Source organism: Mustela nigripes, chromosome 17 (genome assembly GCF_022355385.1).
Source record: "Mustela nigripes isolate SB6536 chromosome 17, MUSNIG.SB6536, whole genome shotgun sequence".
NCBI lineage: Eukaryota > Metazoa > Chordata > Mammalia > Carnivora > Mustelidae > Mustela > Mustela nigripes.
In genome coordinates this window covers 58,762,953-58,790,639 of record NC_081573.1, presented here as the reverse complement: position 1 = coordinate 58,790,639, position 27,687 = coordinate 58,762,953, and the positions used below count along the sequence as shown (strand labels likewise).

Genomic DNA, 27,687 nt, shown 5'->3' with positions numbered 1-27,687 from the left:
GTGGGCGGGGCTCAGCTCCAGTACCAGCCCCGCCTCACCCCGCCCCTGCCCCGCAGGATAATGGGGCTCTACGTGTCCATCGTGCTGGTCATCGGCAAGTTCGTGCGCGGCTTCTTCAGCGAGATCTCTCACTCCATCATGTTCGAGGAGCTGCCGTGCGTGGACCGCATCCTGAAGCTGTGCCAGGACATCTTCCTGGTGCGCGAGACGCGGGAGCTGGAGCTGGAGGAGGAGCTGTACGCCAAGCTCATCTTCCTGTACCGCTCGCCCGAGACCATGATCAAGTGGACCCGCGAGAAGGAGTAGGAGCCGGGCTCCTCCACCCTCGTGTGACGGAGCCGCCCGGCCCTCTGCCGGGCGCAGACACCCGTCCCCGGCCACCACGCCCTGATGCTGCTGCCGGAAGGAAGCTGGGGGCCCGGCCTGGCGCGGGGCCCACCGCCGGCACCCTGGGCCAGGAGCTCCAGCCTGCCCTTCCCCACGCGTACTGTAGGGTTTTCTAATTAAAGAAGTTTTTATTTATACGATCACATGCTGCCCGCGCCTCCTTGCCCTCCTGCTCCGGGGGGCCCCGGGCTCCACTCCCGCTGGCGGGTGCCTCATCCTCACTGTTCTCCACCAGACACTCCTGGATCTCCGCCGAGGGCCTGTAGGAAGTCATATACTGGGAACCTGCCCTGTGGGAGCTGGCGCCCAAAAGGTCCCCGCCGGCGCCCCCCAGCTCTGGGGCTGGCCATACCTCTGGCTTCGAAGCTGGGCCTCGGCCAAGATGTAAGGGGGCAGGGGGTCCAAGCACGGCTGCAACAGAGAACAGCCGTGGGCGAGGGGCTGTGCGGCCCCGAGCCCCTGGGGGCCTCCCCCATCCGGACCAGAGGAATGACTCACCACGTCCTTCATGGTCACGCGGCAGGCGTAGCACAGCTGCTCGATGACATGGGCTCGGGAACCCTCCCTGTGGGAGCAGAGCGGTGCTTGAGTACCTGCTCGGGGCCCCAGGGGACATACCTGCCCTGGCCAGTGGCATGGGGCCAACCACAGGGTAGCATCGGATCAGGAAGGGACTCACCTCCCGCAGGGCCTGGTCCCCTGCCAACAGTTTGGGGCCCCGCCCAGGCCCGCAGCACAGCAGGGCCCTGCAGGTGCCCCAGCCTCAGCCCGCGGGGTGGGGGGTGGCGTCTGCGAGAAATCCTGGGTCTGAGCCCCAAAAGCTGTGGCACTATCTGCAGGCAGAGATAGGCTGAAGGTCCTCTGGGGGTGGGACCCCCAACTCCCACTGCCCAGTGCCCCTCCCCCTCCACACGCACCAGCACTGTCAACGTCCAGCGAGCACATACAGAGCAGGCAGCGGGGGCCAGCGGCACAGCCATCCCTCGGGGCCTTGACCAGCTTCTCACTGGTCCTGAGGGGGTGGGAGACAGGGCCCAAAGGCAGCCTGAGGGAAGGCTTTCTTCCTGCCCGAGCCGTAAGGGGTGGGCACAGCACTCACCCCCTCCCCCACACCATGGGTGCGGGCGCGGGCGCACACACACCTGTACACGGTGCTGACCGTAGAGGGGAACTGGGCCTGTAGCCGGAGCAGGAAGCCCTCCATCAGCCGGTGGATGCTGGCCTTTTCAGAAGCCTGGGGATAATCAGATAGAGGCTCCAGGAGTGGCGCTCCCAGGCCTGGCCCAGAGGCCGCCTGGCGTGGGGGCCACAGCTTCACGCCATCAGCCCCCGGAGCACCGAGTCGGGGCTGGAGTGGGCCAGAGCTCTCCCGCATCAGAGGCTGCCCGTCCCTGAACACAGCTGCTGCGACACCCTCCCCGCCAATCCCCTTCGGCTGAGGCCCCAGCCTGCCCGCCTCGGTGGGGGCGTGACTGTGCTCCCAGCAGCTCTGGCCACCGAGGGGTGCCAGCCCCTCTGACCCCACGCCGGAGCTGGCCACCTGCCGCAGCCCACGGCTCACCTTGGTGTCGACAGCGGGCGTGCAGACGGAGGGAACCGCAAACAGGCGGTTGTAGAAGGCCACCTCCTTCAGCGTGTGCTCGCGCATGGGCCGCACCACCACCACGTCGCCGTGCCGCTCATCCGAGAAGCCCTGTGGTGGGGGCACCTTCGTCACCGCGCCCAGCAGATGGGCTCACAGCCCTGCCTCCCCTGCACTACGAGGGAGACCACGGGCTTCCTGCCACGGACTCCCGACGCGACTTCCACGTGACAGAGGCCCGGGGGGTCCCTGAAGGCCTGTACGCACGTACCGTGTCCCAGGCGAGAAAGGCCCCTCTCCCCAGAGCCAGGCTGGTCATGAGCTTGATAGCCAAGCGTGTGCAGCTGTCCCCTGTCATCACCTTGGAGTAGCCATGGGTCCGGGCCACGTGCAGGATCAGGTGGGTCCTGGAAAGCAGAGCACAGGGTCTCAGGGGGCCAACTGAGGCAGGGCCAAGCCCCCAGGGTGCAGTGGCAGACTCACCGCAGGGTCTGCAGAAGCTCCTCTTTGGCCGTCAACGTCTTCACAGAGTTAAAGAGCTGGGACAGAGCCTCGGTCTGGGCCGCTGGCGGTGGCCCAACCGGGTCCTGGGAGTCCTGGGTGCAGGGCTGGCTCGGTTGTTCCTCCCCCTGGGCTGAGCTGGGGCTACCCCTGAGCCCCTCAGCTGCCAGCGTACGTTGCTGCTGCAGAAAACTGTCCACAGCCACCTTGTAGGTCCCCACGGTCCCCACTGGGTCCTGGGCAGAGCAGCGCAGCACAGACGGCGGCAGAGCAAACACCTGCCAGCGCGGGGAGAGCGCGTGAGACCCAGGGCCGCCTTCTACACGCCGGGGGCAAAGGGGCCAGGGAGGAGCCTGTGGCTGACCTCACCAAGTAGGCGTGGGCCCCCGTGCACCCGACGGCCGCAGGGACAAACCCACGCACCTCTTCCAAGCTGACAATGTGCCACGGAAAGCCGAGGGTCTGCAGGATCTGCCGCACGTCGGTCAGGGTTTTTGCTCTGTCCTCCCAGCTCCGGCCACAAGCTGCCCCCTCTGAAAAATGCAGACAAGGAGTCATGACGGCAGAAGCGCCCCAGGTGGGACAAAGTCCTGTGAGCAAGTCCACCAAGCTCTTCGGTGGAAGCCGCAGGGGCAAGCCTGCTCTCAGGAAGTGCAGCGCAGTCAGAGTGGAAAGTGGGTCTTCTCCAGCAGCACAGGGGAGGGATGGGGGGAGGCGTGACAGACCACAGGGGCCCCAGACCCACCTGGGGGCCTATCTCAGGGAGCGGGGTGCAGGCACGTGAACACAGGGCCCCTGACCCGGAAGCTGACCTGCCTGACTCCCACAGAGCCCTGCGAGAACAATGGTCCTTCTGCTGCCCCATGCGCTGTCTCCCAGAAACGCCCCCACCCGGGCCACATTAAGGTCACAGCGTCAGCTGCGTCAGTGGGCTCGTCCTGAGCGGCACGTACCATCCACATACACGACCCCTGGCACAAAACGCAGTCTTTTGGCAGAATCTCGACTCAGGCCCTGGAGAGAAAAGGGACAGGACTCAGCCAGAGTCAGAAGCCAGAGGACACTCTCCTGGCACAAGTCACTCTCCGTCTGAACTGAGGCCCTCGGCGCGGGGTGGGGGGTGCACCCCACCCAGAACAGACTGCCCGTGTGGACCAGGCACTGAGCAGGCCCCGCGGTTGGGCTCCACAGCCTGGCAGGGCCAAGGTGGTCGCATAGGCGGCTTAACCGCCAGTGATACCTGCTCCTCAGTCTGTCCCCCCACTGACCAGTGAGGAGCGGCCTGCCTGAGCACCTCTGACCGCTAACAGTGCAAAAGAACAATAGACTCATCAGGGCCCCTGGTCCCAGGAAACAGGCTCTGGCCAAGGGAATGGGTACTCACACCAGCCCACGCTTCAGGGGCCACGAAGTGAGGTCAGGACAGCAACACACCAGAGCCCCCAGGACAGACCGCTCTCTAATCTGTGCCCCTCACTCGGAATGCAAAGGGTCTGCACATGTCCCGGCCCCAGTTCAAGGCCTCCCTGGCAGCCAGGGCCCTCAGGAGAAGCCTGGCGTCCTCCAACCCGCTGAGGGACAGTCTGAGTGGGTCGCCGACTGCCGGGAGCCAGCTCCCCAGCGAGCAGGCTCTCCCATACAGCTCTCCTCCCCACCTAACTTCACGTCTCCTGGCAGCCCCACTGCTCATCTGGGTCTCCCCCCTTAAACTTCTCAAGGAAGCTGCCTGACCCCAGCCAGGCCAGACCCCTCTTGGGTTCCCCAAGGCACCTGCTGGTATTGCACGGTTTTGTGCTAGACCCAGGACCGGGGGAGGCCCATGAACTTGGGGACACCTCAAGTAGCCCACCATCGTGCCACCAACACGTGCCCAGGGACTAGGATTCTAGGATTCTAGGCAGTCAGCCAGCAGCGCTGGCCTCGGGCGCAGCCGGGTGCTCCAGACTCCGCCTCCGGTCTGTACGCTGCTGCTGCTGCCATATGCACATCCAACAACCCTCCGGGCCATCCCAGTGGGGAGTGAGCTGCTCTCGCTAGCTGCAGGCAAGAGCCCCTCTCAGTGCGGAACCCCCAAGCCCACAACTAAGCGGGACAGCAGCCAGGGCCCTGGAAGACACTGGGGAGACGAACCTCAAGGACCTGCCAGACCATGGAGCTGGATGAAGGCCCCCCCGACCATGCCAGGAGCACCTACAGGAGAAGAAACGTCGTTGGAGAGCGCTGCATCACCCCCATGAGTGAGCGCACCCTCCCCACCACCCGCACACACCTGGGATGGGGGAGAGCCAGGGTCTGGGGGTCGGGCTTCCCAGCTGGGGACCATGCAGAGGAGTCACCCCAACACACTACCTTCTCACCCGGAAAGATCAACCGATTCTTCCCAAGCACGGCTCTGAACTTGTGGATGTAGAAGGCCCTAAAACAGTCCCTGCAACAGACAACCAGCAGCTGTAGCCGCGCCGCTCCGATGGGGACGCGGCCGGAGATGCTGCGGGTCCCATCTTCCTTCTCTTACCAAATTCCATCTTTAAAAGCAGCATCTTGACAGAGGTTCTGCCCAGAAACTGGCAAAGGAAGCCAGGGTTGAGGCATTTTTACCAGCTGTGTCTGCCCCAGGACCAGCCCCGTGCTGCCTAGGGACTCCCCCCGCCTGGTCCCCAACAACCCTTAGTAGCATGACCTGATGTCTGAGGGACCCAGGGCCCAGGTGCCACCTGCACCTCCAAACACCCAGGAAGGCCCACCAGGTAGAATGGATAGACACAGGAAAGTGCAAGGCAAGGCCAGCCTGACCCTTCCCTAAGCATCATGGAAGGCCCTTCCAAAACTCCCACAGGGAGAAGTACTCTCTCTCGGGGTGAAGGGGGAAGCACTGAGCAGGCAGCAGGGGGATACCCTGTGCCCCAGAGCGCCAGCCTGGCTGACCGAGCTGATACCATGTTAACCGGAAATGCCTGGAAGTTCATGCAAAGGCAGTCCTGGCTTCTTCCCCAGACCCACAGAATGAGAACTTCCAGGACGAGCCCCGAGAATCTGCATTCCTGAAAACACTTTCACCTGATTCTCAGGCTCGGCTACAGGTTAAAATCACTGAGGCCAAATACAGCAGACGGACTGCACCAGAGTGAGGCGCAGACATCTGCAATTCAAAGCTTCCCGGCAACCCCAGCAGGGAGGTCACACCCTGTGTGTCGAGGACACACCCTGAGCCACGGGAGAAATGCGGCTCCGCAAGAGCTGTCCCACACGGGCAGCTGCACCCCTAAATCAATCTCTGAAAGGAAAAGCAATTGCCCCTGCTCCCCATTGAAGAGGCACCACTAAGAGGGGTCAACCAAGCACCCCATATTCCTTTGCTGTCAGTAGCTCAATGCGGTGTTTAATAAAACGCCACACTCCAAGTGACTAGCCTCAGGAAGGGAGCCCCAAGAACTCACTCACCATCAGGGAGTGGGAAGGGCCCTAAAACACAGAAGCTTGCACAGGGCACAAGAGAAGCTGTGGCTGCCCACGCGCACGGGGAGCTCTGAGCCCAGGAGGAGCTGCCGCAGCCTCGGCCTCTTCTCCGGGACACTCATCACTGCCGATGCTCTAAGAGATGAAAGCCACAGCTGCCCCGATTAAGGCGTTCACTCTAGCGGCACACACCAGGCTACTGGGCTCCCGAAAGATGGCTGGGGAGGAAAAAGCTTGGGGGAAAAAACCTCAGGCCCTTCAGTTTCTCTTTGGGAACACTCTGGGTAGTACCAAGACTCGTGGAGACTAACTATAAAACATGAGCTGGGGGGCACCGGGGTGCCTCCGTCAGTTCAGCGTCTGACTCTTGGTTTCGGCTCAGGTCATGATCTTGGGGTTGTGGGACAAAGTCCCACACTGGGCTCCGCACTCGGCGCAGAACCTGTTCGAAAGTCTTTCCCCCTTTGCTCCTCCCCCGGCTCGCTCTAGTAAATAAATAAATAAATAAATAAAAACTTTAAAAGGGGGGGGGGGACCCCTGGGTGGCTCCGTTGGTGAAGGTCTGCCTTTGGATCAGGTCACGATCCTGGGGTCCTAAGACTGAGCCCCGCATCAGGCTCCCTGCTCAGTGGGAGCCTGCTTCTCCCTTTCCCAGTCCTTCTGCTTTTGTGCTCTCTCGCTCTCTCAAATAAATAAATAAAATCTTAAAAAAAAAAAAAAATGAGGCACCTGGGTGTGTCAGCTGGCTAATCTGTTGATTAAGCAAGTGCCTTCTGCTCGGATCATGATCCTGGAGTCCTGGGATCAAGTCCTGCATCGGGCTCCCTGCTCGGCAGGGGGTCTGCTTCTCCCTCTGACCCTCCCCCTTCTCATGCGCGCGCGCTCTCTCTCTCTCTCTCTCTCTCTAATAAACAAAATCTTAAAACAACAATGACAAACCGTCCCCAGAGCACCTGCCCAAGATCTCCGAATGCTCAAATCTGCTCCCACACGGGTTCCAGCTGCCCTGAAGTGCTCACCCTGCCCATGCTTCACCTCACCCTCACTCTGGCACTGTCCCCTAGGTGCCGTCAGATACCCTCCTGCCACCGGATCCACAGCGGACCCTGGGACAATCTCTGCACCCACGCAGACAGCCAGGACCCCACACACGCACCAGTCACTGGGAATGCTTCCAAAAGCAGGAGATGAAACCACAGGCAGGAGGCACACCGGCCGCTGGGCCAGACGCACGCCTCCAGCTACCTCCCGGCCTCACCTGCAGAAGGCGTCTCCCGCTCGGATCACCACCACCGGCGGGCCTTCCTTGCACTTCACACACTTCGGCTCACGGCTGTGGAGACAGGGAGGACAGACCACGGCCTGCAGACCGCCCTCCGGGGGACCCTGGGGAGGGGCACCGCCGCTCTCGGCGCCGCTGGTGCACACCCCCGACACGGGCCGCGCGGGGATCTGAGTCGGCCCAAGCCAGCTCCGAAGCACAGAACGACCACCTCTCAGGCCCTCAACGGACGCCAGGCCGGACGGACAACTCGCTCCGCGCGCCTCGGCCGGAGCAAGCCACCGGGAGGCCGACTTCCTCGTCGACGGAGCGCACAGCCCGCCAGAACGACAGGCGGCGGCGCGCAGAGGCGGCCCCTCCCTGGGGTGCTCGCCCCGGCCGGACAGTCCCCCACCCCCCGGGGCTGCGGAGCAGCGTGCAGCCCCCACCGGACCCCGGGGCTTCTGGGTCCCGGGCTCGGCGGCCTCCCGGCTTCCGCAGCGCGGCGCCGGGCCCTCGGGACAGGGCTGCGCCGCCGGCCCGGAGCGCCGGGACGTAGAGGGGCGCGTGCGGACGCCCCGCTCTTACCCAGGCCGCGGTGGCGGCGGCCCCTCGGGCGCTGCGTCCCCGTAGTCCTCGCCAAGCTGGCACATGCCCGCTCGGAGTCGCCCGGGAGCAGTGGGCGGCGGCGGCGGCGAGACGCGCCTTAATGACGTCAGCCCGACGCCGTCGCTCCCGGCAGGTTGGGGGCGGGGCGCGCACTGATGACGTCAGCGCCGCGGCGCCGCGGCCGAGACGAGCGGGGCGGGGCGCTCCTTAATGACGTCAGCCCGGCGCCGTCGCGGTCGTGACGCGCGGACCTGGCCCGGCCGGGCCGGAACAGCGGCGGCGGCGGCGGCGGCGGCGGCGGCGGCGGCAGGCCCGGCCCCGGGATGGCGATGTTCCGCAGCCTGGTGGCTTCGGCGCAGCAGCGACAGCCGGCGGGCGGGCCGGCGGGCGGCGACAGCGGCCTGGAGGCGCAGTACAGCTGCCCGATCTGCCTGGAGGTGTACCACCGGCCTGTGGCCATCGGCAGCTGCGGCCACACGTGAGTGCGCCGGCCTCCGGGCGGCCGCGGGGTCGCGCCGCCGCTGCGGGGAGGGGTCCGCGCGCCCGGCGCTGCCTCGGAGCCAGGCGCGCGGAGGACTCGGGCGGGGGCGCGGGGCTCCCTGCGCCGCCCCGGCCCCGGCCGCTGCGCGCGTTCCTCCGCCTCGGCCCAGCCTCCCGCCCGCCGGCCCCGGGCGAGCCGAGCCCCCCGTCGGCGCTGCGGGCGACCTGCAGCCCAGTCGGGGCCCTGGGATCTGCGGAGGGCTTCGGCGGGCCTAGCCGGGGTCCGGGCTGGCGGGCGACCTCTGCGCCGGCCGCCTTCCGTGCGGGCCCTGGAGACCAGGGTGGGCGTTGGTAAATAAACGCCTCGTGGCTCTTGCTCTCAGCTCTTCCCCGGACCCGCTGTCCGCTGGTCTTGGCCGGAGAGGAGACGAGTTCTCTCAAGTTAGGAGAGAGACTTGTCCGGAGGCTGGTGCTGGTTGCCTTGATGGCGAGACCTTGAGTCATACCCGTCACTGAGCAGCCGGGCGGGCTGGCCCTGGGGACCGGACACCGCGCACCCTGCACCCTGCGAGGGCTTCCGGCGGCTCCGGAGCCTCCAGGGGGTCCTCTGAAACAGGGGTGTTTCAGCCGCAGAAGCCTGAGGACGGGGCTCTTCTCCCAGCGGAGAGCTGCCCTGGAGTCTTGTGGGAGCTGCCAGGCTGGCTGGACGGAGCCGAGATCGGTGTCTGCTCTCCGGCTGCTCCTGGCTGAGCAGTGCAGGGCGTGAAGGCAATGAGCAGGGTGGCAAGCGAGGTCAGGAGGGTCCGGTGCCAGCAAGCTGGGCTCCTGAGCGGGCCGGTACGTGCCCCTCGAAAATCTTTCAAAGAGCGGCAGCTGCCTCGGGAGGCTCCGGATAGAAGGGGGGGGCCTGGGTAGGTGTGTGCCTGCTCCTCAGCCGGGGACGGCGCTCCCTCCTCCCCCCGGGTCAGCCAGCACAGGCACCTGCCCACACCAGGGTGGCACAGCCCATGTCAGGAGGGGCCCTGGGCCTCGTGCTGCTGCTGACTTCTTGTCAGGGGCAGCCTCTGGACGTGACTCCTTTCGTGGAAGCACGCACTCGTGGGCGTGCTCGGGCGTGCTCTGCTGTCTCCATCACTGGGAGAACTGTGAGGCTTGACCCAACTTCAGGAAGCCTTTCCTAGTTTTCGGATGGCCTCCCCTTGGCACCCACACTTACCCAGCCCTGGGCCTCAGCGTTTCCAGCCTCCGGGTGTGCACAGATCTGTACAGGTTTTTGTTTTTGTTTTTCCCCAGATAAGTGTTTTCTTAAAATGTGGTCGTTAGACCGCAGCACCGCACAGAATCGTTGTGAAAGCGCCATGCTCTCTAAACGCTTTCCCCACCCGTTTCTCTCGGCAGAACCCCATCTGTCTTCTTTCTGACGCTGGTCGCCAGGAGCTCCTCCGTGGCATGCTCCTTCCCAGCGCTCTTCTGCCCGTTTCCTTCTCTTCCCCAGTGTCTCGGCTGATGTCCTGAAGGCACACACACAAGCACAGAGGACTTAAGGGCTCGCGCTTTTCCTTAAAAGAGCCCCTGGCGGTGTCGGTGTTGGTCCCGGGTAGTCACCTAACCATAAACAGTCTGCCTCCACGAGACGGTTTCTGGTGGTGCGAGTGGCCGTGCGTGGGCAGCACCGGGCAGAAGAGGAGAGAGGGCATGGTGGGGGGTTTTCAGCCAGAAGGCCGTCAGTGGGGCTTGTGGAAGAGCCCCCAAGAGCTCCCCGGGAACCCCAGAGGAGGGCAGTCATTTCTCATTTTCAGGGGACATCTGGAAGCAGAAGCTGCGTGGCTATGGACGACCCCCTGGTGGACCTTCCCCTGAGGGCCTGTGTGTGCTGGGGCCGGCTCAGCCTCGGGCTCCCCTGGCCTCCAATCTCCTTTCCCGCTCTCCCATCAGCGCTGTCGCAGGGGGCCTTCCGTGCCCGTGTCCCCGCATGTGGTCAGTGAGCAGAGATCACAGAGAAATCAGAGCACTCACGTCTGGGGGGAGCGTAGGGAATGAGGAGCGTCCTGTGTGCTTAGTGTGCCTCTGCCCGGTCAGGTAGATGCTGTCACTGTTTCTTTTGTACAAGAGGCCACGTTTCCAGGGGTCCCAGCAAAACCAGAGCTGGAGCTCTGGCAGTCGGGCAGGCTGGCCTCCGAGCCCCCGCCTTCCCCCCGCAAGCGCCCTGGCAGCAGTGGCCCTGGGGACCGCTGAGCCTTGATGGCCAGACACACAGACCCTCAGGGCTGCGGGCAGGTGCTTCCGGGTGCAGAAGGGAGTCCGCATGCACCTTCCCAAGACCCCCACCTCCGCGGCCCCCTCCAGCTGGCAAAGAGGTGCCCTTTGCCTTGACCTGTGCCTTTGTCATCGGAGATGCGGTCCTGCGGCCAGCACTGACGACATGGTAGCCCATCCCCTGAGCGCTCCCCGGGCCGTGCCTTCTGCGCGTGCGTTTTACACCTTTGTGGAGACAGACCCTCCTCGTTTGAAGCACACACGGCGGCGTCCACTGAGTGTCTGCGGGCGAGCAGGCGTCCCTGTCACAGACACAGCCGCAGCCAGGGACCTGCACTCCGTCCATGGACGGGTCTGTTCTGGATTTTCCATGTCAGCGCACGACCTGAGCTTGGTGGTCCCAAGGCCCCAGTGGCCATGTCCAGCAGTAGCTCTCTCGTGCTGGGGACAGGCCGCATCCATGTGTCCTTTACCCGTGGCTCGTGCAGTGGCACTGCCGTGCGCACCTGCGGGACAGCAGCACACTGTCCCCCCATGACTGACGAAGTGAGAGGCCAGTGTTGGCCGATAGGCTGGTCAGACCCTCGGAATGGTGGGAGACGCATCCTGGAACGCTTGTCAGAGCGCCGGGGGGTGGGTGCCGGAATACCTCTGCCCCACGCCTGCCGGGGTGCCCTGCGGGTCCTCCCCAGGTGAGGACGTGACTAGCGCCCATTCTCCTTCCCCTGGAGGACAGAGGCTCTTCCAAGGGCCCGAGGGCCAAGCGGGGCCTTCTCCCGTGTACACGTGCCTGCAGCTGGTGACAAGCGGGGGTGGGGGGGTGCGCCGGGAGCCAGAGGGAAGGTGGAGGGCCTGGGCAGCAGCTTTCCTGGTGCCGGGATATGCCGGCCACTTAGCTGAGCGGAGCTGAGTGGCCCCCACAGGACTTCCGAAGAAGCTGGACCGAGCGGGTGCTGGGATCAGGTTCCCACTTGCTGTCTGCTGGGTGCTCTCCAGCCCCGTGTCCGCACGCACTGAACGCCTCTCGTATCTCTGCGGCACTGGGGGTGGGACTCCGAGTGAGGGGGGCTTGTTCCTGCGGCCCAGGCACGTCTGTGTCCGCTGGCTGGCCTCTTGATATGGCCTCTCCAGGGGCGGCGCCAAGAGCCTCAGGCCCTGGGGCCATGGGTGTCGCCGCTCAGCAGTCAGGGGCCCAAGCAAGCCCACTGCCATCATCACGCCTCTGCTCTGGCCCTGTCCCGAGGCTGGCGACACTCAGCCTGGAGCCCTGTGGTTTCCTCTCCCAGCGCTGTTGGTGATCTTACTCTCCAAAGCTTTGTGCATATAGGGTCTCCGGAGGCCTCCTGTGTCCCCCGTGTCCCCAGAGCACCTGGGGTGCTGGCATCACCGCACGGCCATAAGATGGGCAGGTTGGGCCTCGGGCTGGGCCCAGGGCCTCGGGGCCAGCACGGCTCCTGGAGAGCCACAGCCACAGCTCCACCAGCCTCCTGCACACGGCAGCAGGCCCCAGAAACCCGCAGCCCGGAGGGGACCTGGGGTTGTCCTTTAGCCAGAGGAGCAGGAATGACACTCTCCAGAAACAGCAGAGGGGAGCTGCCCTGTGAGGTTGCAGGCAGCCAGCAGCCCTCAGGCCCGTGTCGCGTCCCCGGCAGGTTCTGCGGGGAGTGCCTCCAGCCCTGCCTCCAGGTGCCCTCGCCCCTCTGCCCGCTGTGCCGCCTGCCCTTCGACCCCAAGAAGGTGGACAAGGCTGTGCATGTGGAGAAGCAGCTCTCGTCCTACAAGGCGCCGTGCAGAGGCTGCAGCAAGAAGGTACCCCACCCTGGGGCCGTTCTGGGGCGGGGGCGAGAGTCTGTAGCCGCAGGGAGATGAGCCTCTGCTCCCCGCTCCAAGCTCTGCTGAGAGCGGAACCTGGCTCTGCCCCTCCCCCAGGACCTTCCTGCCCTCATCACCCCCACCCTGCCCTGGGCTCTGGCTCTTGGGTTGTTGTGGGACTAATTTGGGAACACGGGAGCTGAGCCTCAGCCCCGCCAATGGGAGGGGTGGGCGGGGAGGGAAGCAGGGTCCCAGGCAGAATTGGGGGCCCTCTAGTGCTGGCCGCCACCACCCACCTGGCTGTCTCTCCACCCTGCCTGGAGCCCCTCACAACGGCCCAGCCCCAGGAGCTGATTTCGACTGGCGTCTCCGCTCAATGCAAACAGCACTGTAGAAGGCGACCCCTGGCTGCTGTGTTCTAAAGCTCAGGGTCTGGACATCCTGGGGCTGCCCTGGGCTCTGCAGTGAGGCCGCTGGTCTCCTTCCCTGGCACACAGGCCTTCTCCCGATACATCTCTTCTGGCTTCCTCGAGGACTGCCCAGCCCCTCTGCAGCCCCCGGGACCCCAGCTAAGGTCCGCCCCAGTCCCGTAGCCGGTGACCGGATGTACCTGCCGACAGGTGTGCAGGGTCTGCGTCACCTTCCCTTGGCGCCTCTTTCCTGGCAGGGCTGCAAGGCCCCCGCTTCTGCGGCACCGCGGGCCGTGAACGTCGGGCAGGGACCGCCCTGCTTCCCGGTGGACCGCTCATCCTTTGGAGCCTGACCCCGATGCTGCCTCTGTCTTCCTAGGTGACGCTGGCCAAGATGAGGGTGCACGTCTCCTCCTGCATGAAGGTCCAGGAGCAAATGGCCAACTGTCCCAAGTTCGTCCCCGTGGTGCCCACATCCCAGCCTATCCCCAGGTAGGCCTCCCCACCCGCGTGCTCAGAGCCCCGGTTCCTTGTAGGGGCGGCTTCTGCCTGTGCTGCTGTCCCCAGAGGGGGCTATTGTGTCTCCTCTGCAGACAGCCTCACTGCCCTGCACGAAGGGGACCCCAAGGAGGGCCCGTACAGGTCGCTGAGTCCCCTCGCAGCAGGGGACTGTGAGGGGAAGGGAGGGGACCCAGAGCGTGGGGGGAGCCCAGCAGCCACACCGTGGGGGGGGGGGCGTGGGCAGCGCGGGCCCCCACTCACCTCCTGCCACCGCCCCAGCGCCGTCCCCAACAGGTCCACCTTCACTTGCCCCTACTGCGGCGCCCGCAACCTGGACCAGCAGGAGCTGCTCAAGCACTGTGTGGACAACCACCGCAGCGACCCCAACCGCGTGGTGAGTGGCCGGCCCTTGGGGGCAGGACGGGGGCAGGGAGCAGGGCTGGCTCCCCCCAGCGCCGCTTCAGCCCGCGCCCCGTGTTGCAGGTGTGCCCCATCTGCTCGGCGATGCCCTGGGGGGACCCCAGCTACAAGAGCGCCAACTTCCTGCAGCACCTGCTGCACAGGCACAAGTTCTCCTATGACACCTTCGTGGTGCGTGCCCTGCCCCGCCCCACCCCTGCCGGCCCAGGCCCCGCCCCTGCCTCCGCCCCCTCCGGGGCCCCGCCCCGAGGCCGGTGGCCCAGAAACCATGCCCCCCTGCCCCCCCACCCTGCAGACCCGCCGCACCCCAAACTTTCGCCCCCCCCAGTTGCTGCTCTGTCCGTCTCAGACTCCGGGTGGTGTGGCCGGAGGCGAAGGAGCCCCCTCCTCCCAGATCCAGGCGGGAGTCAGCCGGGCGGTGCCCTCGGGGAGGAGCCAGCTGTGGATCCCGGGCGTGGGCAGCCTGCCCCACCACCCCATGGCCCTGGCGTGACAGCACTGTGCGGTCCTTGGGGGGCGGTTCTGGCTCAAAGAGGCGCCCGCGCATCCCCCGCCTTCCCTCCCTGCCCTCCAGGATTACAGCATCGACGAGGAAGCCGCCTTCCAGGCTGCCCTGGCTCTGTCTCTGTCCGAGAACTGAAGGCACAGCCCGGCCCCTGGACCTGACCCCTCTGGCCACGGGAGACTGGGCCGCCTCCGGGGACTGGGTCTCCCGCGCCTGCGCGGGACAAGCGGAGCCTCCTGTGTTGCGGGACAGGTGGTCCCCGAGCCCGCCAGGGCAGGGGTCCTCGGAGGGTGGACACCCGTGCTCCTGGCCGAGCACGGCTGGCTCCCTCGGTGCTTCGGGCTGAGCAGGTGGCCCTCGCTGGGCCCGTGATCGGGGGCAGTCTGTCTCCAAGCCATGCTGTCCTCGTCCGACCCGGTGCACCCCAGCGGGGCCCCGCAGGCCTGTGCAGAGCAGGAAGCCCAGGGGAGCCCTGCCCACCATGGGGGGGCCGCTTCCAGTTCACCCGCTCGGGACTGGCTTTTGTGATACTTAGAATTCTGGCATTTTTCTATACTATCCAGCGTGATGATCTTTCCACATTTTATAGAGCAGTTACTGCTCGTACTGCAATACCCGTGTTTGACTAGACAATAGTATTTTTATGGAACATTTACAAAATTATATTTTTTAAAAAAACAATCAAAAATAAACAGTTATGGGGTCTGCGCGGGGGAGCAAAAGGCGCCGATGCCAGAGCCAGAGCGCGCCCCCGGGGCTTTGCTCAGACAGATCCTGGCGCTGCTCTGCTGGGTTCCCCTTCCTAACTGCCAGGAGGAACCCCCCGGGTCCCCCAGCTGCTCGCAGAGGCTCCTGACTCCGCGGTCGCCCCAGCAGCGCCGGCTCCTCCCACTGGGGTCCCGCCCCGCCCTGCTGTCTTCTCCCCAGGCGGACCCCCAGCGCTGTCGGTAGGCCGCCCTGGGAGGACAGCAGGGCATGGAAGACGCCGTCTTACTCTTGCAGTTCACGGCATAAATTATTGCTCTTTTAGAAAAACTTCAATAAAACATTTCAAAGCATCTGTAGTGACCTTGATCACTGGGTTTCATCCGGGAGAGTGAAAAGCTGGTGGCGGCTGGGGTGCACCGTGACTTCCCTTTGCTTGAAGTCTGCAGGCGTGTCTGTCCCCAGGCAGCTCCAGCACTGTTGGGGGACAGTGCCGCCCACCTGCCCGGGCCCCTCCCTGTGAGCATGGCGCCTCCCCAGGCTGCCCTCAGCTCCAGGCTCCCCCAGAACACTCTCTTGTCCTCTCAAACCCCAACAGTTTGTTGGTGACACATCTTGGCAAAAGTGTGCCAGGGTGGCGGTTTTCACCTCCTTCCTTGTCAGGAGATGGGGTCGACCGAGGCCAGCACACTGGACTCAGTGAGGCCGGGGGTGGCCACGGTGGCTGGAGGGCCACCTTTGGGACACCCTCAGAGTAAAGTCCTGAGTCTGAGCAGCAGCCCCTCTCCCCACGGCTGGTTCTTGCCACTGGGCAGCCCCCCGGGCATCCTCCTGGTGCCCCAGCATGTGACCTCGGCTCCCAGCCCCACGTGGAAGCCGGCAGGCAGAAGGAACCATTCAAACAGGAAATGTCCGAGGCATCCGGCTGGCTTCGAGTACGCGCTCCTGGTCTCGGGGTTCTAACTTCAGCCCCATGTTTGGTGTAGAGATTACTTAAAATCTTTAAAATTACTTAAAAATCTTTAAATGTGGGATGTCCAGCCAGAGGTGGTGCTCTGGGCTGCCAGAGCAGCTTCCACAGGCAGGGCTGTGTTCCGGGCTGTTCCTCAAGGCAGGTGGGACTCCTGAGCTTGAAGCCACAGCAGAGCCAGGCAAACCGGTCCCACAAGCAGCCACTCAGGAGCGTGGTGATGGGCTGGTCACCCTCTTAGGACCCCCTTCATTAGGGACCACCAGTCCCACCCTCCCCCCTTCAACCCCACTGGTCGAGGGATGCGGTGTGGTGGCAGGTCCCTGCTGCCACCCGAGGACGCCTGTGGAGCTCTGCCCTCTCCATAGAGCCACGGGGCGAGAGCCACAGGGGAGTGTCCGCACAGGACCTTTCATCCACAACACCTCAGGCCCAGTGACTTGGAGTCCAGGGCAGTCTGCCCGGGGAAGGGCATTGAGTGAACCCCAACACAGCGTGGGGGGCACGGGTGAGCTGGATCTCAGCAGACCCCACGGCGTCAGGGTGGGGATGCTCCGGCTGAAAGCCACGGCACAAAGAGCCTCCCTTCTACTTTTAATGAATCCTGGCGACAGTGGGGCTGTCCTGCCAGGCCTCCCCCTCAATCCACAGGGTCACCTCCAGGGCTTCCCACCGCGTACATGCACATGCGCACACGCACACACGCGTGCACACGCACACCCATCTCCCGCATGGCCACACAAAGCCAGACAGCGGTGCGTCCTGGTGCCCCACCCGGAGGGCACACTTCCCTTTCCCCAACGGAGTCCATGCGCATCTGCGGCATAGAAAGCACGTCTTGGGGCGCCTGGGTGGCTCAGTGGGTTGAGGCCTCTGTCTTGGGCTCAGGTCGTGATCCCGGGGTCCTGGGATCGAGCCCTGCATCAGGATCTCTGGTCGGTGGGGAGCCTGCTTCCTCCCAGCTCTCTGCCTGCCTCTCTGCCTACTTCTGATCTCTGTCTAAAAAAAAAAAAAAAAATTAAAAAAAAAGAACGCGCGTCTGGATCTCAGGTACCTACAGTCTCCTACAATAGCACTGGGCCGGGCAGGCAGGACCCCCCGGAGCGCACAGCCCTCGCCACCCCCAGGCCCCTGAGCGCTGGTGCTGTCCTCATCCCGGGGGCCTGTGGGAGCTGAACGCCTGTGAGTCTGGCCCAGTGCCTGACCTAGCTGGGGGCACAGCCATGGGGGCCTGCTGCTGACTGTGCGGGCAGCCACCCAGGCCGCAGAGGAGGCGCCCTGGACCCAAGAGGCCGGCTGCGGACTCCTTCCTGGCTGGAGGACACTCCAGGCCCTGCAGTCAGTGGCTTCCAGAAGCTAGGGACCCCGGACCTGGGACCCAGGAGGTTCCTGTCTGGCGTGGCCGGTGCATACACCCCCCCACACACACACACACAGCCTGCCGCGCGCCTTGCCTGGAAGTTGCACCAGAGAATTGAGCTGCCAAAGACACCTCTCCTGAGAGCCTCCAAGGACAGGCCGCGCTTGCTGGCCTCTGCCCCCCGGTGGCTGGTGCGAGAAGCACAGTGCGTGCTGTGGGCTTGGCTGGGGGCTGGTCTGCGAGATGGGGACTCCAGCCCCTCTGGTGACAGACAGCAGCAGGACAGGTGGCCCTCCCTTCTCCAACAACCTGCTGGGAAAGAGGGGTCAGCTCCACGGTGCAGGGAGGTGCTGAGTGGGGCATTCTGCTGTGGACCCCTCTCCTTGAGGCCCTGGGCATCCCATATCACTCGGGAACAGCGCCTGCGGCCTTACAAACACACGTGTGCACACACATGCATCACGTGTGCAGCAGGAGGCCACAGCCCCGCAGGTGCGCGCACCCCCGCTCGGCCCCCCACTGCTTTCTTCCCCTGCCGCCCCTAGAAACCCTCCTCAGGGCCCAACACTGTGCTCCCCAGCATGCCTAGGACACCGTGTCTAGGACTCTCCTGCATGCTGTGTGCATAAGCTGTGTGCGAAGGGATAATGTCCCTCCCTGTCTCACACAGGACATGTCTCCCAGACCCCAGATTAAGAACCAGCATCAGCTGTAACAGACCTCAAAATGGAATGAGCTCCCCTTCTCTGGTGGTAACCAAGCACACATCGGCCACCAATCTGACCAGATGTTGGGAGCTGGAACATTGGGTCTCAATTTCCACAAGCCCATGACCTCGTATGGCCACAAGGTTGCCCCACGTCAGGATACAGCAGCCACAGCCACACCCCAACAAATACGCCCTACGCTGGGGCAGGGGCTCTTCGTCTCTGTGGCTAGCGCCCACAGTGTGAGGGGCCACCCCTCTGGGGTCCTGGGACAGCTGAGCCCCAGCTATGAGGTCCAGCTCCGAGCGCTGTTCCAAGAGTCTCGGTCCCGGGACTCTTGGGGTCCCCTCTCCAGAAGCTCACCTCTCCTCCAAGCCCCAGGGGTGTGCATGCCCCGGGCCACACTGTTTGGGGGTTCACAATGCCTTTCCGTTTCACCCAGCAAGCACTGCTGGACCCCGCCATGCACACGCAGGCACTGCGCAGGAGTGAGGGCTGGCTCCCAGCTGGGCCCCCGTCGGGATGCAGTCTGATGCGGTGCAGGGCCCCCCAGATTGGGTCATGAAAACCAACCAGTTAAGAAGTGAGCACGCACGGGGGATGCAAGTGTACAGACGTACGCAGAGTCAAGCACAACCTGCCTTACTCTTTGTAAGGCAGGAAAAAAGACTATAAGAACACATTCACATGAGAAAAACTAACCAGAACTACAGCAGTCGCTCCAGCTGCCTACCCGAATTGCCAAGCGAGGCTCAGGCACCTGATAGAGGCAGATGGGCGGGGCCCAAGCCCAGCTCCCAGCCCGAGGTCCTCCCCAGGGTCTTGGGAATCAAGGGAAGACTGCGGTGATTTCTCCTGGACTCTGGTCCCTGCTCCGGTTGAAAGGGGCAGTTCCAGGAGACTGGAGGGAAGTGGGTGGGTGTGAGGCCTAATTGCCAGGTAAAGGGGCCATAATGAGGATAAAAGGACATGGAGCAAGAGCAAAGGGACAGCGGCATCCCCTCCCTGGCCCAGGGCACACCTGCACAGGTGTGGACAGCGGCATCCCCTCCCTGGCCCTGCACAGGTGTGGACAAGAAGAAGCCCATGTCTTCCTCTGTGGGTCCTTCTTGGGTCCAGCCAGACGTGACCCTGCGAGCCACAGCCAGTGAGTCTGCGTGACCCCAGCAAGGGCTGAGAAGTGGGTGTGGGTCTTTCGTTGTGGGATCCCAGGGGCCATTTCCAGGATGAGATGGGGAACCCTCGTTTCCCTAAGTTGTGTGGCCTCTCCGGGGATGAGCGACGTCACCTCGGCTGATGGCCCACAGTGCATGACCGGGTGAGGAGGGGCAGTGCGGGTGGAGAGCTAGCAGGCACCTGCAAGCCTTCTCTTCATCTGAGAGGAGGAGGAAGGGAGAGAGGGTATAAATAGAAGGCTCTCGAGGCCACAGAACAGGTGAATAAGCAGAAAGCAGCCACGTGTCCTCTGAAATCCACACGCACAACTGCACAGGGCCAGGCTGTGGCCCGCAGGAGAGAGACCTCTGTCCATGCAGCACCTGCACTCCTTGCTCTCACCAAGCCACAGACGGGAGCGCACGCCTCGGGTGCGCCTGGGTCCCTACCCCGCACTGGCTAACCTCTCAGAGCCTCTCACCTGCAACACGGAATGAACGGAAGACCCTGGGGGACATGGCCTTCCCTCCCCGCTTCTCCGGAGGTCCCTCTACCCGCTCACCGACAACTCCACCTGGTGGCCCCCCCAGCCCAGAGCCGGCACCCAGCCCCCCCCCCCCCCCCCCCCCCCCCCCCCCCCCCCCCCCCCCCCCGCGGCCCCCCCCCCCCCCCCCGCCGTCACCTGGCACCCGGTCCTCCAAGGCAGGCAGGCTGCAAGGCCACGGGAAAAGCCCACAGCTGTCGGGGGCAGGCTGGGCGCTGTGCCCCCCACCCAGGGAACGCCCCGTCTGACCCCCAAAGTCCTGAATCGTCCACATCGAAAGGGACCAGCCACTCCGACGCGGCTCGCCCCGCTCCCCGTGGCACTGAAGGAGGGACGCGGCCGCCAGGGGCACAGACGGGTCCGTGGGCCGTGCCCGCGCTGCCCCTCGCGGAGGAGCTTCCGCAACCGCAGCTCAGAGCCCCTCGGAATCCCAGAAGCCCAGGCTGCGTCCGTTCTCCCCGGGAAAGGCGCCTCTGCAGGCGCGGCCCAATCCCTAAAGCCTCGTCCTCGGAGGGAAGGAGCGCACCCCGGCTTCCCCCCCGGGAAGGGCCCCCCCCCGGCGGCTGACCCCCGCCGCCACGGCCCGCCAGCTGGGCCAGCTTTGGAGTCCGGGCCCTGCGCTCGCGGAGCCTGCGCGGCCGGTCTGCGCGGGGGCCGGGGCGGGTGCGCCCCGCCGGAGCAGGGGTTCAGCGCGCGCCTCCACCGCCCGCTGGACGGAAGCCCGGCTCGGCTTCCGCCCAGCCCTGACCTCCGCCCTTTAGTCCACGCTGAGTGGGTGCGCCAGGCCCCAGGGGTCGGTGTGACTCGCGGCGCGCGCCAGGGCAGTCCCGTGGGGAGGACTCGGCGGCCACGCGCTCCCTCCCCCGCGGCCCGCGCACCTGTCCTGGGCGTGGCCCCGAAGCCCCGCCCCGCGACCCCGCCCCGGCCGCGCCTCGCGCTGGTTGGCCCAGGCGGCGCGCTATGCTAATGAGCCAGCCCTCCCGCCACCTGCCTGCCGCGCTGCCCGCGGGCGCCCGGCGGACGCGTCGGGGCACCCGCGTCCGCCGGGGGGACCATGCCGCGCTCCTTCCTGGTGAGAGCGCACTCCAGCCACAGGGTTCCCAACTACAGGCAGCTGGAGACGCAGACAGGTAGGGGCTGCCCGGCTCCTCGGGCTTCGTCCCGGGTGGGAGGAAGGGGGCATCTTGCCGGCAGAGGGGCAGCGAGACCCCGGTGCGTGGGTGGCCTGCGGGCGCTCGTCGGCTGCGGGCACCTCGGCCCCGCGTCGGGCTGAACAGGCGCGCACTCTCTCCCACCGAGAGAAGTGTCAAGGCCCCCAGTCACTTTGGGGCTCTCCGCTTGGGGCCTGGTGAACCCATCGCAGCTAAGGGGGCCCCGGAGCCATCTTCCCTGGGGCAGGAGGTTTGGGTGGGTGACGGGGTCCCGGGGACTGGTGGGGAGAGAGACTGGGAGAACTTGGGGACGCGGTCCAAGTGCTCCCCCCAGAGCATCCCGAGGAGCCCAGAAGAGTGACCCAGGGGCTCTGTGTGCCTAAGCCCAGCTCCTGCAGCGTTCCTCCCGGCCCCTCCAGTGCTTCCTCACACCCTTCCCGTGGGGCACCTTCCCTCGGGTCTCCCTTCACCCCCGTGACAGTCCCTCAGAGCAAGCTGTGGGGGCACTTAGGGGCTAGTCCTTCTTCCAACCCCAAGGGTGGCTCAGTGGGGAGGTGCGCATCCAGGACCCAGGACGGTCTGTGTATCCCCATGCCCCGCTAGGCCTAGGGACACACGAAGGTCCCGGGACAAAGGTCTCCCTAGAGTGACCAGAGCCATTGCCCAGGGCTCAGCTGCTTCTTGGGGGGTGAAGACCCCTTCTGCTTGGTGACTCAGACAGAGGGGAGGAGGGGCACTGTGGAGGCCTGCGAGTGCATCCATCCCGGGGCCCACTGCCGCCGGGGGTGCCTCCTAGGACTGGGCTCCTGAACTCTGCATTTTGAAATCAGTTTAATGAGTCACCACCAGTGGTTTTCATAAAATGAAACAGAACAGAGACCATCAGAGTGCAGGGCTCAGGGGAAGGAAACCTGTGCTTCAGATATATGTGTGTCTATGACGAGAAATGGAACCGACACGGGCCATAGTAGTGTTTCTTTTTCTTTTTTTTTCTTTTTTTTATTTTTTAAAAGATTTTATTTATTTATTTGACAGACAGAGATCACAAGCAGGCAGAGAGGCAGGCAGAGAGAGAGAAGGGAAGCAGGCTCCCTGCTGAGCAGAGAGCCCGATGCGGGGCTCGATCCCAGGACCCTGGGATCATGACCCGAGCCGAAGGCAGAGGCTTTAACCCACTGAGCCCCCCAGGCGCCCCCATAGTAGTGTTTCAAACCTGTTGTCTAGAGCCCGGCCTTAGCACGCACCTGGCTTTACCCTTGGTGCAGACGTGCAGACCAGGGCAGCCAGTGACAAGGTCAGACTCAGGCACCTCTCATCCTCGTCCCTCCTGCCCGCGGAGAGCTAGGGGACCACTGTGAGCCTCCTCTGCCAGGATGTTGTCTGGGGCCCCCCACTCTCTGATTTTAAATCAGTGCCTTTTCGGGCCTCCCCCAGGGAATGTCTAAAACCAGAAGGAACTTAAAAGTCTATTCTCCCAGAAGTTTGAGTCCCAGGACCAGTAAAAACATCCAGCAGCCCCAGGAAGTACGGAGAGCATTTAAAGGACCAGCAGAGGCGTGGGGGCAGTGCCACTAGCTTGGCTGCCTCTCTCCCCTGCCCTCCCCCTGTGGCCCCCCCAAACAGGGTTTGGCTCTGACATATCTGGGGCCAGGGTGGTGGCTGCCTCCCAGAGACAGGAAAGGTGCTGTTTTTCCCCAGTAGAAAGGCCCCTCGTGGCGCTTCTGTGGCGTCGTAGGCTCTGCGGCATCCCAGGGCTATCTTTCCAGCACTTCCTTGGCCTTTGTCTCTTAGCTTGCCGTAGCTACTCTCTCTGCAGGACAGAAATTCGGTGTGCTGTTTTATAACTGGAGGATGAGGGGTGAAGTCAGGGCAGAGTGGAGGATGGGAACCTTCCTTAAAGGTCCTCATTTCTCTACATCCTCACCGACACTTGCAACTGTTTTTTTTTTTTTTTTTAAGATTTTATTTATTTGACACAGAGAGATCACAAGTAGGCAGAGAGGCAGGCAGAGAGAGAGGGAAGCAGGCTCCCCGCTGAGCAGAGAGCCCGACTCGGGGATTCGATCCCAGGACCCTGAGATCATGACCTGAGCTGAAGGCAGCGGCTTAACCCATTGAGCCACCCAGACACCCTGCAATTGGCTGTTTTTAAATTCTAGCCATCTTAGTGGGCATGACATGGTACCTGGTTGTGGCTTTAATTTGGATTTCCTTGATGGCTAAGGGGGGCAAGCACCTTTTCCTAGGCTTGTGAGCCATTTCTATCTCTCTCGCTTTTTTTTTTTTTTTTTAAAGTAAGTTCCACGCCCAACATGGGGCTTGAACTCACAACCCTGAGGTTAAGAGTCAGACGACCTACAAACTGAGCCCGCCAGGCACCCTGCTATTTGTATATCTTGTTTGGAGAAACTTTTATTCAGATCCTTTACCCGTTTTAAACTTCTATTATTTGTCTCTCATTGCTGCATTGCAAGAGCTTTTTGTATATTCAGGATGCTAGTGACTTACCAGGTATGGGATTTGCAAATATTTTCTCCCCATCTGTGGGTGGTCTTTCTCGACCCAAAGCCTTGGCAACGAGGCCGGAGATTTATTCCATCACATCTGGAGCACGAAGTGGGACAGGGGCTGTTTGGAGATTTGGGTTTGGGGGAAATGCGGGATGTAACTACCCACTCACCTGTGGACTCTGGGGGCTCCCGCTGCTCCCATCTGGTCAAGTGTGGGCATGCCGGCCCCCAAGTTTGGGCGCGGCAGCCTGGGGACCAGCTGCCCTAGGAGGCTGTGGCGGTACCACCGAGCACAGCTGTCGACGCAGCAGCGTTGGCGGGAGGCTGTGCGCACCTCCGTCGCCATGGGTGAGGGGTGATCGGGGGTGACTGGAGGCTAATTAGTTGTCTTATACATTGAGCTGGCCCCGCGGTGGAACAGGGGTCAGGGAGGCCCGTCCTGCCTGGGTCACGGGGAACCTCCCTCGGCTCCATGAGGGCTCTTCTGGGAGCCTGTTGGGGACTTCTCTTCCTTTGTTTTTAGAGCACTGAGATCTGTCCCGTAGACCCTGTGGTCACGTCCTGAGCTGACACCCCGCCTCGTCTGTCCTTTCCCTGCGAACTGAACTGTGGTGACCTAGAGGCGGCCTGGGGTCGGACCAAGCAGGGCAAGTCCGAGGTCAGAGCATGGGGCTCATGTTCACCTGTACCTTCTCTCTCTTCGCCCTCCCTTCCAGGAGTCAGTGCCCGTTCTGCCTGCAGGGGCCTGGTGGGGCCCGTCCTCATCCCAGAGAAGTCGGCCTCTCCCACACCTGCTGACCCTCCCCGGCCCTGGGAGCGCACCTCTGTCATCGCCCGCATCTCCCTGCCCCTTCCCCGCCACGAGGAAGCGCAGGGGGCCCCCGGGCCAGACCCCTTGCAGGTTGGCCCGGTGCACCTTTGGGCCAGCCGGGCCCCCAGCGTACCCCTCAAAGATAGCCTGAACCAGCTTAACCTGCCCCCGCTGCTGGTGCTGCCCACACGGTGGCCCCCGATCCCGGGCCCCGCTGGGGACCCCGCCGCAGATGGCTGGCTGGGTGCGGCACGGGCCCCCGGCAGCTTCCAGTGCGTGCACTGCGGCAAGCCCTACCACACGCCGGCCGGGCTGGCCAGGCACCGGGAGCTGCACTGCCAGCGGCAGGCACGGCGCTGCTTCTCCTGCAAACACTGCGACAAGGAGTACAGCAGCTTGGGCGCCCTCAAGATGCACCTGCGCACGCACACGCTGCCCTGCCCCTGCGCCGTCTGCGGCAAGGCCTTCTCCCGGCCCTGGCTGCTCCAGGGCCACATGCGCACCCACACAGGTGGGTTGGTGGGAGGCCCCGGGGGGTGGGGTTCAGGCCTGGCCCCAGACAGGACCGGAGGGGAGAGTTTGCAGACAAGTGGGCCAACATGGCTGGGCTCCCTCCACAGGCTCCGGGGAGGTCCTTCCTGCCTCCTCTAGCGCCGGGGAGGCCCGGGTGTCCCTCCACAGGCTCCGGGGAGGTTCTTCCTGCCTCCTCTAGCGCCGGGGAGGCCCGGGTGTCCCTCCACCGTGGCCATGTCCCTCACCCCTGCCCCCATCCTCATGTGGCCTCTCCCCTACGCGTATCTGCGTCCATATTACCTCTGTTGTGAGGACACCAGTATAGGGGCCAGGGCCCGCGTACCCAGGGTGACCCCACCCTAATCTGGTCACATCTGCAGGGGCCCTGGGTTCCAGGTCAGGTCACATCCACAGGCACTGGAGGTTATGACACAAACACATCTGTTTTGAGACACACAATTCACCCCACAACACCTGGCAAAGCACAGGATGCCCCGGCTTCTGCGGGCCTGACTTGTCACCTTCCGCGGCCTTCCGGGACGCTGGAGCAGGAGGAGCGGGGGATGGAGAAAGACGGTGGCAAGCGTGGGGGACGCAGACTGCTTGAGGGCATAGACTGATGAGGGCCCAGGAGCAAACCCCCTCCCCGGGGGAGAGGAGTCCTGGACACAGGAAGGGAGCAGCGGGCAGCTGCGGACAGACCGACAGAGACAGACGAGCCGACGAAAGAGAGGGGCATGTGCCCAGACCGGAGGCCCAGAGGCCTCAGCACTTCCACTCCAAGGCTGGAGGTAGGACCACACCGCACCCCAGGCCCACCAGGAGAGGGAGAGGGAGGCACAGACAGAAGGCCAGGAGCGAGACTTGCGGGCCAAGGCCCCGGCTGCCACGCATGCCTCCTGTCCCCGGAGCCTCCCGGCCCGAGTCTCTGTAACGAGGACTCTTGGAGTCCCAGCTGGGCAGAGGCTGGAAAGAAGGGTCTCGCAGGAGCCGCTGTCTGGGCTGAAATTCCGTTCGGTTTTCCTCAGCTCCCCGCGCAGAGACGCCCCTGAGTGCCGCCCCCCACCCCCATCAGGCACTCAGAGCTCGGGGTCTGGGAGCCCAGAGGGTGCGAGGCTCCGCAGGAGACTGACCGGGCTGGAGGATGTCCGGGCTTTGAGCAGCAGGGAGAGATGCTCGGGGGCCGTGGGGACTGCAGCCTGCTGCCTCTTGGGACTCCGCAGGGCGGTGGGCTGGGAGTCACTCCACACGGGCAGAGAACAGAGGAGCCCCAGTGGTCCTCTTACACTTGTCAGGGCTGTCTCCGGGGCCCAGCTCCCAACGGAAGGATTTTGTGCAAATCCCCAAGCGCCCTGACTCGAAGTGCTCTGGAGGACACAAGGTTCCTAAGACGTTCCTAAATGCCCGTGTCCACTGCGGGGGCTGGGCTCAGTGCTTCCAGCCCGCCTTCACGGCCGATCCGGGAGTGGCCGCTTGCCACCCTGTCCTTCCACGGCAGGAACAGCGGCCAGAAGGCCCCCGGAGGGCTCTGGCAGAACCACAGAAGGATCTGGTGACTGTGGTGATTACAGCAAAGACCCATGCTAGACCTTTCTCTTAGGGTCTTAGATGCTGTAGTCCTGGCCGGATGGGACCGTCCATCCTGTTCCCAAGCGGCTCTGACCTTGACTGTGTATGTGGGCCTGTTGGTCCTAGGGTTTCCTCCCGGAGCCAGGCTGAGGCTCCCTCCAGGAGTGCTGCAGAAGAGAATGCATTAGAACAAGCACGAACATTTGGAGAAGGTGGAGGGCCTTATTCATTTATTTTTTTATTTTAAAGATTTTACTTATTTATTGGGGGGGAGCAGAGGGAGAGGGACTCTCCGCTGAGCAAAGCCTGAGGCCCCCCCTACCGCACAGCCCTGGGACCATGACCTGGGCTGAACTCCAGAGGCCCGTACTCACCCAGGCACCCTGAAGCTTGTTCGTTTGTAGACACGACCCATGAGCCCGGGGCCAGCTCCCGTGAGCAGGCAGAGGGACCCTGACGCACGCTCCCCTTCGTCCCCAGGTGAGAAGCCCTACAGCTGTCCTCACTGCGGCAGGGCCTTCGCCGACCGCTCCAATCTCCGGGCCCACCTGCAGACACACTCCGACACCAAGAAGTACCAGTGCACGACCTGTGCCAAGACCTTCTCCCGCATGTCGCTCCTGGTGCGTCACCAGGAGTCCGGCTGCTGCCCCGGCCCCTGAGGAGGGCGGGCTCGGTGCGGGTAGGGGGGACAGGACGTCACCCCAGGAGCTACCGGCTGGCCTGCCGTGCTGCCCGGCCCCACACTCGCCCGTGGGGTGTTTCTCCTCTCTGCCTGCCGCCGCCCACCCCCATCCCGAACCGGAGAAGCCTGGAGGGCTGTTAGGGTGAGTGACCGAAGACGGTGACCAAGGACTGTCCTGTGTTTGACTTGCTCTGGTTTCTGCTTCTGCTCTCCCAGAGTCAAAGGCCGGTGGGGGACAGCTGCAGCGTGGCCCGCGCCTGCCGTTCCGCTGGCCTTCGTGGGGAGAGCTGCCGCAGGGCTCCCCCCGCCTGCCGCTGGTCTGGACTCCGGGCTCAGCTGCGCCCCGTCAGGGATGCACGCACGCCGCCCCCGCCCGCCTCCCCAGGCAGCCCCGGACAGAGCGAGGGCCCCACCACAAGCACAGGGCAGAGGACAACCACGTGTCCTCTGAGGCTCTGAGTCAACGGCGGAGGCTGAGCGTGGAGCGGTCCTCGAGGGGCTGCAGGTGGGTGACGTGGCCCTCTGGCCGCAGCGTGGGGTTGGGACGGCGCGGGCACAGAGCCGTGGGCCGGAGGGATGAAGGGCATCCCTGGTGGGAGGCGGCGGCCAGAGTACGGCAGGGGAGCAGGCGCCAGTGCAAGCAGGAGGCACCGTCTTCGGAAGACAGAGACCGGAAATGGGAACAGCACTAAACGGGGAGGGAGCGAGCCACGGGCGTGGACGGGCTGGGCAGAGGGTGTGAGCAGAGCCGGGCAAATCCAGGCCCAGGGAAGAGGCAGCCGTGGGCTCGCACGCCCGCACTGGCAGGGCGCTCAGAAGGCCGTCTA

General features: G+C 64.2%; 4 protein-coding genes across 13 annotated transcripts in view; 3 read left to right on the top strand and 1 right to left on the bottom strand.

Annotated features, from left to right (window-relative positions):
* Window positions 1-527, top strand: part of PIEZO1 (piezo type mechanosensitive ion channel component 1) — a 48,932-nt gene extending 48,405 nt beyond the window's left edge. For all 6 annotated transcript variants that reach the window (XM_059381237.1, XM_059381236.1, XM_059381235.1 and 3 more), the window contains one exon: window positions 57-527. In XM_059381237.1, the coding sequence (XP_059237220.1) occupies window positions 57-306 (250 nt within the window). In that variant the 3' untranslated portion in view covers window positions 307-527. The remainder of the gene's footprint in view (window positions 1-56) is intronic.
* On the bottom strand, window positions 500-7,900 carry CTU2 (cytosolic thiouridylase subunit 2). Of its 3 annotated transcripts, none has more exons than XM_059381240.1 (15): window positions 7,776-7,900; window positions 7,185-7,259; window positions 4,820-4,898; window positions 4,601-4,660; window positions 3,424-3,484; window positions 2,894-3,003; window positions 2,453-2,748; window positions 2,241-2,376; window positions 1,949-2,080; window positions 1,530-1,621; window positions 1,305-1,432; window positions 1,067-1,220; window positions 886-952; window positions 740-798; window positions 500-647 (listed from the first exon to the last, which is right to left on the bottom strand). In XM_059381240.1, the coding sequence occupies exons 1-15, from the start codon at window positions 7,838-7,840 to the stop codon at window positions 500-502; spliced, it is 1,662 nt and encodes a 553-aa protein (XP_059237223.1). In that variant the 5' UTR covers window positions 7,841-7,900. The 3 variants fall into 3 exon arrangements, with proteins under 3 accessions (XP_059237223.1, XP_059237224.1, XP_059237225.1); XM_059381241.1 differs by having other exon boundaries at window positions 1,305-1,399; XM_059381242.1 differs by lacking the exons at window positions 7,185-7,259; window positions 7,776-7,900 and adding an exon at window positions 7,083-7,157.
* A 177-nt stretch (window positions 7,901-8,077) lies between these two features.
* RNF166 (ring finger protein 166) lies at window positions 8,078-15,238 on the top strand. 3 transcript variants are annotated; one of them, XM_059381526.1, is made up of 6 exons: window positions 8,078-8,274; window positions 12,185-12,341; window positions 13,134-13,246; window positions 13,550-13,649; window positions 13,739-13,846; window positions 14,250-15,238. In XM_059381526.1, exons 1-6 carry the CDS (start codon window positions 8,120-8,122, stop codon window positions 14,313-14,315), a joined length of 699 nt encoding a protein of 232 aa, XP_059237509.1. In that variant the 5' UTR covers window positions 8,078-8,119; the 3' UTR covers window positions 14,316-15,238. The 3 variants fall into 3 exon arrangements, with proteins under 3 accessions (XP_059237509.1, XP_059237508.1, XP_059237510.1); XM_059381525.1 differs by having other exon boundaries at window positions 13,535-13,649; XM_059381527.1 differs by lacking the exon at window positions 8,078-8,274 and adding an exon at window positions 12,842-12,964 and having other exon boundaries at window positions 12,252-12,341; window positions 13,535-13,649.
* A 5,304-nt stretch (window positions 15,239-20,542) lies between these two features.
* SNAI3 (snail family transcriptional repressor 3) lies at window positions 20,543-26,848 on the top strand. Its single transcript, XM_059383903.1, has 3 exons — window positions 20,543-20,751; window positions 23,999-24,604; window positions 26,656-26,848. The coding sequence occupies exons 1-3, from the start codon at window positions 20,676-20,678 to the stop codon at window positions 26,835-26,837; spliced, it is 864 nt and encodes a 287-aa protein (XP_059239886.1). The 5' UTR covers window positions 20,543-20,675; the 3' UTR covers window positions 26,838-26,848.
* Window positions 26,849-27,687: the final 839 nt, after the last annotated feature.